The sequence below is a fragment of a genome, unplaced genomic scaffold (genome assembly GCF_019419815.1).
Source record: "Pyrus x bretschneideri cultivar Hongxiangsu unplaced genomic scaffold, Pyrus_bretschneideri_v1 Contig51, whole genome shotgun sequence".
Lineage (NCBI taxonomy): Eukaryota > Viridiplantae > Streptophyta > Magnoliopsida > Rosales > Rosaceae > Pyrus > Pyrus x bretschneideri.
In genome coordinates, this window is record NW_025999789.1 from 1,921,033 (window position 1) to 1,935,721 (window position 14,689).

At 36.6% G+C, this 14,689-nt stretch overlaps 1 protein-coding gene and 1 pseudogene across 1 annotated transcript; one reads left to right on the forward strand and one right to left on the reverse strand.

Moving 5' to 3' along the window:
* Nucleotides 1–349: 349 nt before the first annotated feature.
* Nucleotides 350–1,776, forward strand: LOC103967843 (annotated as a pseudogene).
* Nucleotides 1,777–6,713: 4,937 nt separating this feature from the next.
* LOC103967844 lies at nt 6,714–13,143 on the reverse strand. Its single transcript, XM_048569991.1, has 12 exons — nt 11,793–13,143; nt 11,228–11,430; nt 10,937–11,134; nt 10,507–10,578; nt 10,242–10,337; nt 9,880–9,959; nt 9,648–9,723; nt 9,133–9,343; nt 8,713–8,909; nt 8,260–8,358; nt 8,028–8,124; nt 6,714–7,919 (listed from the first exon to the last, which is right to left on the reverse strand). Exons 1-12 carry the CDS (start codon nt 12,310–12,312, stop codon nt 7,177–7,179), a joined length of 2,592 nt encoding a protein of 863 aa, XP_048425948.1. The 5' UTR covers nt 12,313–13,143; the 3' UTR covers nt 6,714–7,176.
* Between the last annotated feature and the right edge of the window lie 1,546 nt (nt 13,144–14,689).

Sequence of the window (14,689 nt, forward strand, 5' to 3'; positions counted from 1 at the left end):
CCAAATCTTCTAACTTATACACTATTATAAAATGTTGCGTGAATCAATCTTGTGATGATGTGGCAATAATGCAATGAAAATTCGTGGAAGCATATGAAATGAAAATGACACTCATTGTCATATATAGTATACTCCAGTCTTGAAAGTTCAATCACCCATCACCCAAGTCAATCCAAGCTAATAAACCCTAAAAAACCCACGTGAGGGACAAAACCGTCACAAAAAAATAGTCTCCCTCATCTTATATATAAACCTACAGAAACTCAGTGAACCCACGCCCATCTCCTCTTCCGAGCTTCAAGTTCCGAAACCTGACATCACACAGCTCAACATACATCTCCACTTCTTCACTTATATATATATATATATGTAACTCTCACAGACAAAAACACAAACATTTTTGTAAACAAAAAGTTTTCAATCCTTTCGAAAAATGGGAGCTGTGTGTCTTTACGTAACGGCGGTGGCCGCTACGCTCTTCGCCGTTACATGGGCCGTCCAGGGCTGTCCGCCTTCAGACCTGGTAGCCCTGATGGCGTTCAAGTCGGCGCTCCACGAGTCGAAGCACGGGATCTTTAACTCATGGGTCGGCACCAACTGCTGCCACAATTGGAAAGGCATCAGCTGCGACCCGCAGTCCCGCCGTGTTGCTGACATAAACCTCCGTGGCGAGTCCGAGGACCCGATTTATGAGAAGACCCACCGGACGGGGTACATGACCGGTACGATCTCCCCCGCCATCTGCCGCCTCACCCGTCTCTCCAGCGTCACCATCGCCGACTGGAAGGGAATTACGGGTGAGATTCCAAAATGCATCACCACTCTCCCTTTCCTCCGAATCCTTGACCTCATCGGAAACAGAATTTCCGGTGAGATTCCGTCCGGAATCGGCCGGCTCCACCGTCTCACGGTCCTCAACGTCGCCGATAATCTCATTTCCGGCCCAATTCCGGCATCGCTCACCAACCTCTCCAGCCTCATGCACCTGGACCTCCGAAACAACAAAATTTCGGGCGAGTTGCCCCAAGATTTCGGCCGACTTGGGATGCTGAGCCGTGCTTTGCTGAGCCGAAACTTGATCACGGGTACAATTCCGAGTTCGATCTCGCAAATATACCGGCTCGCGGATCTAGATCTTTCCTTGAACAAGCTTTCGGGTCCGATTCCCGCTACGATCGGCAAAATGGCGGTTCTTGCGACGCTAAATCTCGATTGCAACAATATATCAGGTCGTATACCGCCAAGTTTGATTGTATCGGCCGTTAGTAACTTGAACTTGAGCCGAAACTCTCTCTCGGGCCTGATACCGGATGTTTTTGGGCCGAGATCCTACTTCACGGCGATCGATTTAGCGTTCAATAAGTTGAGGGGAGCCTATCCCAAAGTCTATCGTTTCGGCTTCGTATATCGGGCACTTGGATTTGAGCCACAACCACCTCTGCGGGCGGATTCCGGCCGGACCGCCGTTCGATCACCTCGAGGCGTCGTCTTTTAGTTACAACGATTGCTTATGTGGCAAGCCACTAAAAACTTGCTAGCTAAACGTTAGATTGCGAAGCTGTTTGTATTATATTGTATTGGTGAGTTTGCCGCACTTAATTACGGTCAATTTTTGTTGAGTCTAAAAATTGGTATTCAGATTTGAGTTTAGCCAAGTTCGTCAAGAAGTATGCTTTGAAGTTTGAATTTTCTTTTTGTTGTTTAAACCTATTTAGTAAAGATATCATATCATTTGTTAGAGGTTGTGTCTGTTGAGAATGAATTCCACATTGTTGGGAGGAGAGGTTTATATGGACTTATAAGTAAGTTGAGCTATTGTCCATATTATCAATTGATTTTATCATGCAATCCTTAACTTTCTTCAAGGTCTTAGTGCAAAAAAAAAATGTTGCAACCTTTGTGACTCAAATGTTACATATTTGATTCGTGGAAGCATCTTGGCATAATAAATTAAGATTGCATACAATAAACATGTTTTAACCCTCACAAGCGAAGAGTCAAGTGAGCTTGGGTCGCTTTATATCATTTATTATTGAGTAATTTTATTCATACCATATTTTCATACAACCTTATGTGGCATTTGATGTGGACAACCATATCATTTGAATTAATCAGATTTTTAAATTTAGTTCATTATTTAATAAACTAATAATTAAGAAAAACTAGTTAATTAAATGATGATTGTGGTATACGAGAAGTCTTTCTCCTTCATTTCCTTGGATTTTGCAAAATTTTCAAATAATGTGGTTGTCCATATCAGATGTCACCTAAGGTGGTATAAAAACATGATATGAATAACATTACTCTTTATCATTTGTTAAACCGCTATTAATAGGACAATTGAATTGTTTTTTTTTTTCATGCACGTAATTTTGCATGAGTATATGGAGTGTATTAGGTTGGGGCCCACTAATTATGTTTGACTCATGACTGAAAAGAGAACTATCAAACTCCGTCTACTAGGAGAAATTTTTCATTGACACCGAAATATAAATGGTGCATGACGTACTTTTATTTAAGTGAGAGAAAATTTTATTTTTTAAGTTATTAATTTTTTTAACACTTATATCCTATTATTTTTATAATAACACGTGATGTATCATTCCGTATTTCGATCACATTAAAAAAGCCCTCAATTTCATGAAAATTGATGTGACCATCGACCAAGAAAATGCAAAATGTTCTTTTAGAAGTCAATTTTCCACTTTATAAGTTCAAAAAGATGAAATAGTTTTTTTTTTCTTTCTTTTTCTTGTTTCTTATCTTTTGGAATACCAATAATTGAAGGAAAGCTGTTTACAGAATTACATACCACTTTTGAAATTCGAAAAAACCTTTTTCTTTCATTTTAAAAATGTTTTCGAACCAAAAACAGTTTACCCAATGATAGAGCTAGGTTTTTAAATGAGAAGATTTTTAATATGGCAAAATAATGATCATGTCATTTGTATGATACTTTTTACAAACACGCGAATATCAATTCACTTATGTTTTATCTTGGTTTACATTAATCTCACACTCGTACAAATTGCTTTACATGTGACGAGATCAGGTTGTACCACTAAAGATTTTCTCCTACAGAGAAGTCCTTCTAGACTAGGAGAGAGCAATACAAGATCACTAATTAGATTCAACGCATATTGTATGTTGAAACTAGAGCGAAGAAATGAATATGCCAACTTTTAAATTTTGTTTATGTTATAATTAAAAACGAATTAGTTAATGAAAGAAATATAAGATTTTCAATCCCACAAAGCAGTACGAATTCATCGCCTTAAAACATCTGACTCCTTCAACTTGAAAAAAAATTTGAACATCATACGTTCATTTTTTACTTCAAGAAACCTCAAATCTAATGAGTAATCCAATAGAATCCTATACTAAGCACCAAACATGCTGCCAAATGTGGGAATAAGCCTACAACCCATCTATATCCACAAGGTTCGCACAACCCCATTTGACTATTTGCATAGCTGTTGACGTACACCAATATATTTACTTATACGAAACAGGTAAACGCCACATGATGTTCCTTGCAATAATGCGCACACATCATAATGCATTATTCAATGGAGTGCCACAGTCCGGTGATCCTATAAGTTGCTCTCACGTACACTTCACAGACTAAACTTCGATATCAGTTTCAAGCATTCAAGTACATCAAAACAAAACATCCCACGTGAAGCAATAGTGAGAGATGACTCTCCCAAAGCCCAGCTGTACAATTTGCATTCAAGAAGAGGGGTCCGAAACGGTGAACAGTAACTGAGAAAGCGTGACGTTGGACGCTTGCCGCTTGGCGAGATAAACATATCAATTTATTTCCAGTATTTCTGATAGCATATGTCATATGATCTCGTGATGCCAGAAGAAACCAGTAATGGCCACCTCAAACCAAAAGTATGGTCACAGAAAAAAAAGGAACAAAAAAATCTTGAGGCACATGAAAGTTATGAACTAATGACAGATAGTGCATTAGAATCCGAGTTACATAACCTCTTGAGTGTTAAGGAGGCTATGATTCGTCGAGGACCGTGGTGCCTAATCCCTGTTAGCGTTTGTTCTTTTTGTGTAGTTCGAAAGAAGAAAGAAGATGAATACAAGAAGAAGAACGAGCAACTATTCTCTCTGTCTTTCACAGAGGAATATTTCTTTTCATTTAATAGCTTCACACTTTTCACGCACATCGTGCAAAGAGGAATAATATTGTTAACAAGGTTAAGCTGGACCAATTCAACTAGAAACTGATCACAGCCACTCATCTTAGCTAATAGCTAGGATCATCACACATGAACTCATGGCCTTACATATTTAATTTTACACTTGACAGTAATATACTCAAGTGAATACACAAATAATCTCATCTTATTTCACTAATACTAATAAGCTATAGACTTCTAATTCAACACTCCCCTTTAAGTCTTGAGCTGATTTCACTCCGAGCATTCTCCTAAGATAGTTGAAACAATCCTTAGCCAAAGGTTTTGTGAAAATATCTGCTAGCTGCTCTTTAGTAGGACAATACACCAAATCAATGATTCCTTCCTGCAATGCATCCTTAATAAAATGGTACCTTCTATCTATGTGTTTAGTCTTCTGGTGAAACACAGAGTTCTTGGTGATTGCAATTGCAGAGGTGTTATCACACTGCAATGGTGTTGCTTCAATTTGAAGTTCTCCAAAATCCTCTAGTACAAACCTGAGCCAAATTGCTTGTGCAGTGGCATCAAATGCACTTATGTTTTGTAAAAGTTCTCAAAATTGATTGGAAAACGTGGGTTATAACCCAGCTTTTGTAAAAAAAAATTGAAATTTTTAGTTTTAGGAAATATTTTGCACGATAATTAACGAAAATATTGCAAGACCTTTGTATGTGATTGTATCCTTTATTAGGTCCGGAAACTATTTTCCAATGACTTTTAAAGTTGAAGATAGAAAAAATAATGAAAACTAATAGTGGGGCCCTCCAAAAAGATTTGTAGGTGTCTAAAATCTTAGGAATGTCCTAGATTAATTTTAAGAAATATGTGATGCGAGTATGATGACTCTAACTTTAGTTTATAACAAATGTTGTAAAAGTTCTCAAAATCAATTAAAACATTGAAATTTTTAGCTTTATGAAATATTTTGCGTCAGATTTCAGAAAAATATTGCAAAACCTTTGGACTTGATCCTACCATTTATTAGATCCCATAACTATTTTTTATTGAGATTTAAAGTTTGAAAATAGAAAAATATCTTTAAATTTAAGTTTTAAATCATTTATTTTAAGTATTTAAATATAAATTATAATAGATTTTACATAGATAAATATATTTTAAAGAACATGAATATGATAGGGTATGGTAAGGGAAATAAAAGAAAAATTAACAAAAAAATGAAAAAGAGAAAAAATTGAAAAGGATAGATCGGTATGAAGCTAGTGACTTTAGAGAATAATAGTTGCTAGCTCCGTAACGACTATCTTTGAAAAGGATCGGTCGTAAAGTCTTAGATCATATCCTTTTCTTTTTTTTTTTTCCTTTTTCTTTTTCCATTGATTTTTTCTCTTTCTACGTTACTTTATTTAGATTCAAATACCTTTAGATTTTAGATTTAGATTTATATCATTGTTTTCGAATTTTTATATATGGATTATAAGAAAATTTTCACTAGGAATACATCTTGTAGAATATGAAGATGATAGTTTGGTGTTGTGGTATGAGAAAAACGAAAATTTAATAAAGTAGGGAACCGTTATTAGCACTCCACAAATCTCATTCCACACTCCTCACAAATGTATTTTTCTTTCTAATTATAGAAAGTTTGAAGTGCAAAATGAGATTTTTAGAATGCCAATAACAAATCCCATGAAAAAAATCATAACATAAACAAAATTAATGGTTTATGAAAAGGGAGACGTGCCCCAAACTCACGTCCAAGTCCAAACTCATCCCAAGAACTCATGCCCTTGAGAAGGCCAAGGCGAAGAAGATGTAGTGGAAACCCATGAGGTTAGGGTTTAGGGGCATGTGATAGTAGGGGTAGTATTGGTACGATTACTATACTAAAATCCATCTACCAATTACCATACCAAACTTTTAGTATGACAAAATCTATTATCATTACCGTACCAAACTTTTGATACACCGAATTTCGGCATGCCAAATAGTTCGGATGACATGGTATGGTAATGGTAATTACCACGTTATTTTGGGCCAAAATTTAACTTTTTTTTTTTCCGACCCAATTCAAGGCCCAAATGTGTTTTGGCCACTCTCTTTGGGTTTCTAAAACCTTTTTTTTATTTAATTATGAGAATTTTATAGAGATTCATTTAAGAAACAAGAAGTAAATAGATGAAAGAATTGTTGAAAGAACCCAATATCCGTAAAAAAATAGTACAAAGATTTCTAATTCCATCCCTTTTCCCCTAAAAGTAACCATTTATCCTACTAGCACTATCGTTAGTAAAAGAAAATTACAATGTAGTCCCCTTTTTATTGCTTGTATAGTACTCTACTGATTTTGTTTTTTGATTAGAAATGTTGTAATCAGTTCTATTTGTACATAATGACATGAACAAGATTTTTTGTGTCATTTGGATTTTTGTGATTTTTTTTTGGTGTTCTTATATATATAATATACTTTATCTTGTGTCCTTAGAAATTTATCTGTTGCTCCAGCCAATTGATCAAATGACCTCTGTTTTAAATTGATTTTTGCAGACATGATTTTACAAAATAATTTATAATATAATCGATTCCAATCATAAGCACATAGTTACGTGAATCAATTACAAAGTAGCTTGAGGAGGAACTTCTACTTCAATCATAAGGAGCCAAGCTTTCCTCATTACATATTTCAAACCCTGAATACTCTTCATGAACAAGAGTACACTGCAGTGTCTAAGCTACAGTGATTATTTCTTAATGGCATGGATACAAATGGCAAGAACCCTAATCAATTAGAAAGCTGAGAATGTACAAGATAATTACTAGAATAATTAACCTTCTTTACCAACTTCTAAGTTCTGTGATCCCTAGTAAGATTCCTGAATGAGTAAATTCATCCCGCCCTATGTGCAGAAGCGATGAACTAATTTGAAGCAACAAGTGCTATCCCGAGAAAAACCATCATAAATAGTTTGTTTATCGCATAGTTCAGCTCCGGCTTCCACAATCCAAACCCTACTTATCAGGTCGAAATGTTGAGATAAGCGGCATAAGATTCGTCCTTGAAGGTCGACAATGGCGCTAGAAGAAAGTTCCTTGGTGTCCCTTTAGCAACAAAGCTGATAGGATGATACTGATTTATTCCATTGTTCATCACAAAGCTGGCTGCCTGACTGAATCCAGCGCCCGATGACTCTGAACTGCAAACAAGCTTCAAGCTTGCATTAGCGCTAACTGTTTCGCTATACACATAGCAACCTTTGTTGCTTTCAGACTCTAAGGATACTGTGGTGTTCTTTCCATCCAAACCTGGAACCAAAAGAAAAGCTGAAGTGTCCTTACTAGTGGACATGTCTGCTATACCCAGGTTCTTGTCTTTCCCTCGCTGCACTACAACCTTTCCTGGAAGATCAAAGAGTTCTAGCATGACCGGTTTGCCTTTAACATCATTTGCTGAAGAGAGTTTTGTGGACAAGTAATTTATAACGAGCCTGAAAGTGGCATGATTAGCAGCATCAGTGCCGGTTTCAGGAAACTTGTCCAGTCCAATTGATTCGTTTAAGTTGGCTATGACGAAACTTGAGCTTCCAGACCCTTGGGATAAAGAAACCAAGAGGTTATTGTATGAGGAAGGGATTGGAGTTATCCAGTCAGAAAGAGACCTAACAGAGCCAGTCTTAATGTCCCAGTTGCCGCTGGTATGAGCCGCTAGCAGATATGGGCCATATAGAATTGCTTGAATCGAAGCATACTCAGGCCGATCATCTGAGTTTTGTTCAAAGGGCTTTGTCAGTTATATATCATTCACAAAAAAATATATATATATATATATATATATATTTTGTTCATTGATAGGATTGTACTATAAACTACCTTTAATAGCCTCTGTTCTTAGACTAAACGGTAGCTGAAGTGTCAAAATGTCACCAGGACTCCATTTTCTTGTGACTGTTAGGAAACTACCTGCAATACAAATACAGAAATAATATCAGTTAATCCTATAGTTTGCACCCAAAATACAAAGGAAAGAGGTTTCTAATGAACATTGAACTGACTCCAACTGCAGAAATAGAGGGGACAGTGTGAGTATATCTCTCACCTGGAGCTGGACACTCAGAGTTTGACCATTCAATGCTGCTTTTGCACCATTTGAATCTGTCCAAATTGGAATTCGCAAGTTCAACGTAGATGATATGCCTGTCCCCTGCATCATTTAGATCCAGTATAAAATTCTATGTTAGACTTACAAGGACACGAGACAAAATGACGGTATAAATGTTTGTTTTAGTGAATCTATAAACCGAAACATAACACATGTTTGTTTATAGACAAGGGTGACTCTTTTACAGGTTTCTAAATGAGTGTCAACTATTGGAGGACGTGTTTACGATGTCCTTGAAAGTGTTTCACAAATCCTTATGAACATAAGAGAGCTGCCGTGCGTATCAGAGAAACAGTAGAAACACAATTGCAACTGAAAGACTAAGCAGTAAGATGGAAGAAGGATGAATTGTGAACACCGACTGTGTGATAATGTTAATGACAATGTAATATATACCTCCGCTGAAGAAAATGTTAGCATGACTCTAAGGTAAGGATCCCATGAATTGACAGGATCAACTGTCTGATTAAGCACAATTTGTCCGGATTTCCAATCAAGAAAGCTTGAGATATACTGGATAATGAAAAGTGCAGGAGCTTCTTTCTCCTCTTCAAAATATATGGAATCTCCTAGCTTTGAGAATGACTCAATTCCTACAAAAGCATCAAGAAGTTAGACATAACTGACGGTTGTTACACATTACCCTATAATAGGAACAAGTCTGAAACACAATCTAAATTTTTCTTCCATCAGAACAAATTGAAAATAAGAAGGCACATCATTACGATATATAGATCATGACGGTTTCAGAAAAAATCTGAAATGCCCATTAAGGGAAAAGATAAAAGGGACAAGGAAATTTAAGCAATCCCGTACCAGTGCCATAGCAGCACCAGAAAGAGTCGAACGGTTTTCCCCAACCATGGTAGCTTCTGGCCTTGGAAGTTCCACGACCTAGTGGAAGCATGTAAATCATGACTCCAGGCTGTGTCCCTCTTTGGATGCCTAGCACACCATTTGTCAGAGCTCGCTCATAATAATCCGCATATGCTGTTTCTTTGGTCCATCTAAACAGGTGGCGAGAGACCTACAAGATCATCAAGATGTGCTAAAGGAGCAGCAGAAACAAGGCCTTTATCGTACATAACAGCAAAACTCAATCGATAATGATGAACTCATGCACTACACAAAATTATTTTGACTTCCCATAGTTGCACCTCTTTCAACAATAGACCAAATTATAACCACTATGTGTAATATATAAGGTACCCCAGCACCAGTTCTAGCTTTATGAAATAAAATAAATTTAAAATTTAAATCAATCAATCAATCAACTTTTCGCATAACTCATAAAAATCCATCAGCCTTGAGAAAGGTTATAACGGGCATACCTTCAGCATGTTATAAGTTGTGCACGACTCCTCGTTCTCTGTATTTAGAGTGCTTGCCAACCTTTTAGGGTCGGACCTGCTCACAAGTTGAGGAAAGCAAATCCAAACAATTCAGGATTCATGTTAAGACTTTATAATTACTTATCCTCACAGTAGTACTGGGATTCAGGCAAAAGGAAGAGCTTATTATGAATGAGCTGAAAATGAAACATTAATATCTGAATTTTAGTACCAGAACTCGCCGACTGATGTCCCTCCGGTTGCATAGCTATGAGAAGAGTTAACAATGTTCATAAAGAAAGTACTCATTTCCTGAAAATTTCAGATATTTTAATAAATGTCAGAATAAACAACCCTAATACCAATGGTATAGACATTAAGGAAATAGAAAAGATGGTAATCGAAAGATTAAAAATTAAAAATGCAAAACGCAAGTGCAATGCTGTTTTATAAGAAGATAAGTAACATCCACAAAATTTGAATGGTGTGCAAGGGGGAAGCCGATTTGTTGAGGTCAAACATAAACCTTAGAAAGGTTCTTAGGTTTTGTTGAATCGTAGTTCAGATACTCTGTAAGATGAATAGATCATTTACCTTATAAAGTGGATCACCGGTGACTTCATATCGCATTTGAGCACCGATAACAATTGGGATATGTGTGTTAGCATGAAAACCAGATATGTCATCAGCCTACAAATATCAAAACTACTTGATGAGAAGGATTCTAAGAGATAAGGTTCAGAGAAGCTAAAAATTTAGCTGTCATAGCTGGTGTTTACCAACGGAAAGAGAGAGGAATACAAAATATGCAAGAAACCTAGGGGTCTCGCTAGACATACTGAACCAAAATAATGGTTACCTGCACTGCCAGCACTCCCAGAAAGCATGGTTTGTCGAAAAGATGAGCCAACAATAAATGCTTTGCATCTCCCTGAGCACAGTAACAAGAAAGGTCAATGCCACAACTCTAATGTTCAAAATACTGTAAGTCTATAAAGTAGTTCACATATCAATGGAAACTAGAGTTCTGATACGGTTGCCATCGAAATAGTAAATTCCATGAAACTTCTACACGGGCTTTTTCCTAATGTTTAGAACAGGGCATATTACATACATGAGCAGTGTAATCTCCCAGTTAGCATATTTTCAAAGAAAGGTCCTTGTATATATGAATGGTAGTTCCTACTAATGCTAATTTCAACCAGGTCAAAGTCGCAATTAACTGTCTGCACATAGAATGAACGATCTGAAAGAAGTGCCAAGAGTACTTTACAAGAAATCTTACGCACCGTAATAGCATACAGCTTATAGAGAACATCATTCATCCCACCAGTTTCTTCGTTAAGTGCCGTATAATGCCTTTCTACACTGTACTTCGATATCACATTGTGAACACGGTTGTAAAAGTACTCAACCATCCAAGTGACCATTTTCAACGCTTGAGCATTATCAGCAAATGAATACTGATCCAATAGGCCTGCCAATATCTGTCAAGGTAGATAAGTCAGAAAAGCTAATGATGCGTCCCTTCGAATCAAAATGAAGTAATGGCAATAGGTAACAAACGAAGTAGATTCTACCTTGTGAATGGTGTAATAAGGAGCCCAGACAGGCTTAACAGCTTCAAATCGATCAAATTCTTCAGACGGAAAAGCAGAAAGATATCCACTGCCAATTTTCTTCTGACAAAGAGATAGATTGTCCACTATTGCAGACATTTTATCTTTGAGGGTCTGGTTATGAGTGCTAGCCCACATTTGTGCTGTTGCACTCAAGTAATGCCCTTCAAAATACAAAAGCAAGCCGTTCTTTATACAGATCCACACAACCCGAATTTTCAAAAATTATAGTCGCAATTAAAAGCAACATCATTGCTGAATTTCAGTTATATATCAGAGACAAAGGCAGTAGAATGTGGAGGCAGGGAATGCATCTATAGTTTATCATTCATTCCCAAAAAAAATTGGAACAATGTATAAGTGTTCTCCAAACTAAAATCGAGGTACAAACGGTCACATCGTATAGACTGAGAAGACAATATCAATGAAGAAATGTATTAACACGTGAGAAACAAAGGAATTACACTAAAGCTATGATTATATTGACAGAGAAAACAAAGTGAATGAGTTAACAAACAAGACTAACCAACGAAATGACCCCGAAGCTCACAAGTCGGGTCCTCCCACCCCTTATATGGTGTTCCGGGGGTTGACAAACCCGCTGTCTGACGAAAGTTCCAAATTAAGCTATCAGAATCCAACATCAATAAGTACTCCAAATTTGTTTGCTGTGCCCTTCCATGTTGTGAAGTTGGATGCAACCTCACATCATGCAATGGCACTTCCTTAAGAAAATCTCCGGAGGCCTCAAAACCACCCAAAGTTTTCATCTTCCGGTACATCATTCCCCATTCAATTTCATCTTCATCCCTCAGTAACTTTCTTGGGAGCAAATCCATCCACGCCGAATCATCGGTAGGTATCAAGTGGTAGTATGAGAACATCTCCTCCTTGAGTGTTTCATTGTGCGAAGATAAGAGCTCATAGCGGTAAGTATGCGATGAAAGCTGAGTAGGACTGTTTGTACATTCCTTCCCCACAGCAAAACCGTATAGCAGAAAGACTACAAACACAGCTAACAAATGGAAAAACACAAAACCCTTCATTTTCTTCAAAACCCCAGATTAAAATTTCCCAAATGTGATTATATATAACCACCAAAAAACCCCCAGCAAACAGTCGAAATTCAGTCCACAACTTCACATTCAACAGCCAATTATCAACAGGTTCAAACTTTACCAAAACCCAACAATTAAAACCTCTGAAAGTCACGAATTAATCAAAAGACTCAATTTTAACAAAAACCCAACAAAGAAAAATCTCTGAAAGTCACAAAATTCAATAAGATAAGAGCACAAAGCACCAGAAAACAGGCACTTTGAGCTCAAAATCCAATTAAAAAAAAATTCAAAGCATCTGTTTTTCGCAAAACCCAGATGACAACTCACTCCAAATTCAAAGAACAATTGTATAATCTATATAAGAGAGAGAGAGAGAGAGAGAGAGAGAGAGAGAGAGCAAGAAAAAGATAAGAACCAGAAGCACATGTGGGAGTGAGAAAGAGTGAGAGTGAGCGGGTGGTTAATCTTCTATATATACACAGAAAGTAGAGAGAGTGAAGCTAGAGTCTGAGATTGCAAGTTATATACCGCGTGAAAGCAAAGAAATGGTCATTATTTGGGTCAATAATTCTATAGACTATATATTTACTATATCTACCTATCTATACATACACAGTTACACAGAGATATACAGAGAGGGAAGTGAGGTGAAGATCACGGATACGGAGTCGTGTTTTGAGGCAGGTTTGACCAAGCGAAGGGTTAGGGGTTGAGGGCCATCTGAGATATCTCGGAAAAGAAGAAGAAAGACGCACAAGAAAACAGCACCACAACAAACCCCACCTTTGAAGTTTTGGGAGCTTCTATTATTCCGAACAAATGGCCTTCTTTTCGCTCCTTTTTCAACTGAAATTTCAACCGTTTACTTCATTTTTCTCTTATTTATTTTTCACATTATTTAGTGGATATTTTTATTTTATTATAATTTCTAGTACTATAAGAAATTTTAGACGCTCCTCTGAATTTTTATTTCAGTCAATTATTTTCCGTATCGTTACATCACTCAAAATTGCGTAAGAATTTCATCCATGTATTTATTATATGAACCGCATGAGAGGATAAAAACTTCATTTTATCACACACAGATAATTCACAATTACGTACACAGAGATTGATAGATCCTGCACTTAGATAAAATACTTTTTGGCTTTTTTTTTTTTTTTTTTTTTTGGTAACATGGAAGAAAAAGAGAAGAGAAACACAGAAGAACAACTGGTCTAACTCTAGCCATTATACAACCGTCATCTGAAAAAGTTTGAACTAAATAAGGACGAGACTCCGCAAACTCTTGAAAATCCATCTCCTATTGAAACTCAACTTGGCTAACTCGTCAGCTGCAAAATCACACTCTCTATGAACATGTTGCAAATTGCAACTCCAGTTCTCTGTGATCAAACTTCTGTACTTCGAGACAAGACTATAGAGATGATGATTAAGACTAGAAGAACCATGAATGATAGAGACCACCAAAGCAGAATTAACCTTCCCAATAAGATGAGAAAATTTTCTAACTTTAGCTTCAACCGGTAAAACAAAGCCTAAAACTCAACATGGAGACCTTCTCCAACTCGTACTTTAACAATAAAACCAGTAATTCAATTACCGTGCTAGTCTCTATTAATTATCCACTTCCGGTGGTTCTTTTCTTTCTGGGGAAAGGTTGTGGAATTTTTGCTTTACAACCAAATAGCTTTGATTAGTTTTCATATATCACAGTGATAACCTCCAAGAATTCATATTGGCGGTATCTTTGCATCGTACAGCTGTCTTGACCTCCAAGAATTGATGTCTACCTACTTCCAAGGAATTTTCCTTTCAATTGTTACATCGCATGATTAAAATCTTAGGTAATTACAATTTGTAATTCTCTCTTTTATCCCTCTAGCTAGTAAATGTTGCATAGTCCTTAAAACATAAGAAGAAAATTTGAAGAAAATGTTTAGTTTTTCTCATGTTACACCAAAACGAGAAGTTTCAGAGTGTACGTCGTAATATATTTTAACTTGTATTATTTTGATCTTAAGTTATGAATAAATGTATGTCGTTCAACTTTAATTGTTGTTTCTGCTTAAAATTTTATTCAACATGTTCACATCTTAACCTTATAAAATAAAATTCTGAATCCGTCAGTGTACTGCCGTGTTAAGGAATTATTTTATGCGAACACAGTGAGGTGAGCTCAAAGTCATGCACTTTCTTTTTTGCCTTTTTTATGCTCTGCTACATGTGGTTGTGGTGGGACATATATGCAGCATGCAGTACCGACTTCATTGTCTTTTGATTTATTTTCTTATCTGCTAACAAGTTGCAAAACAATCTGCCCCCTAAGAAGAGTTAGATCGACTCTCATTTAATCTAGTAG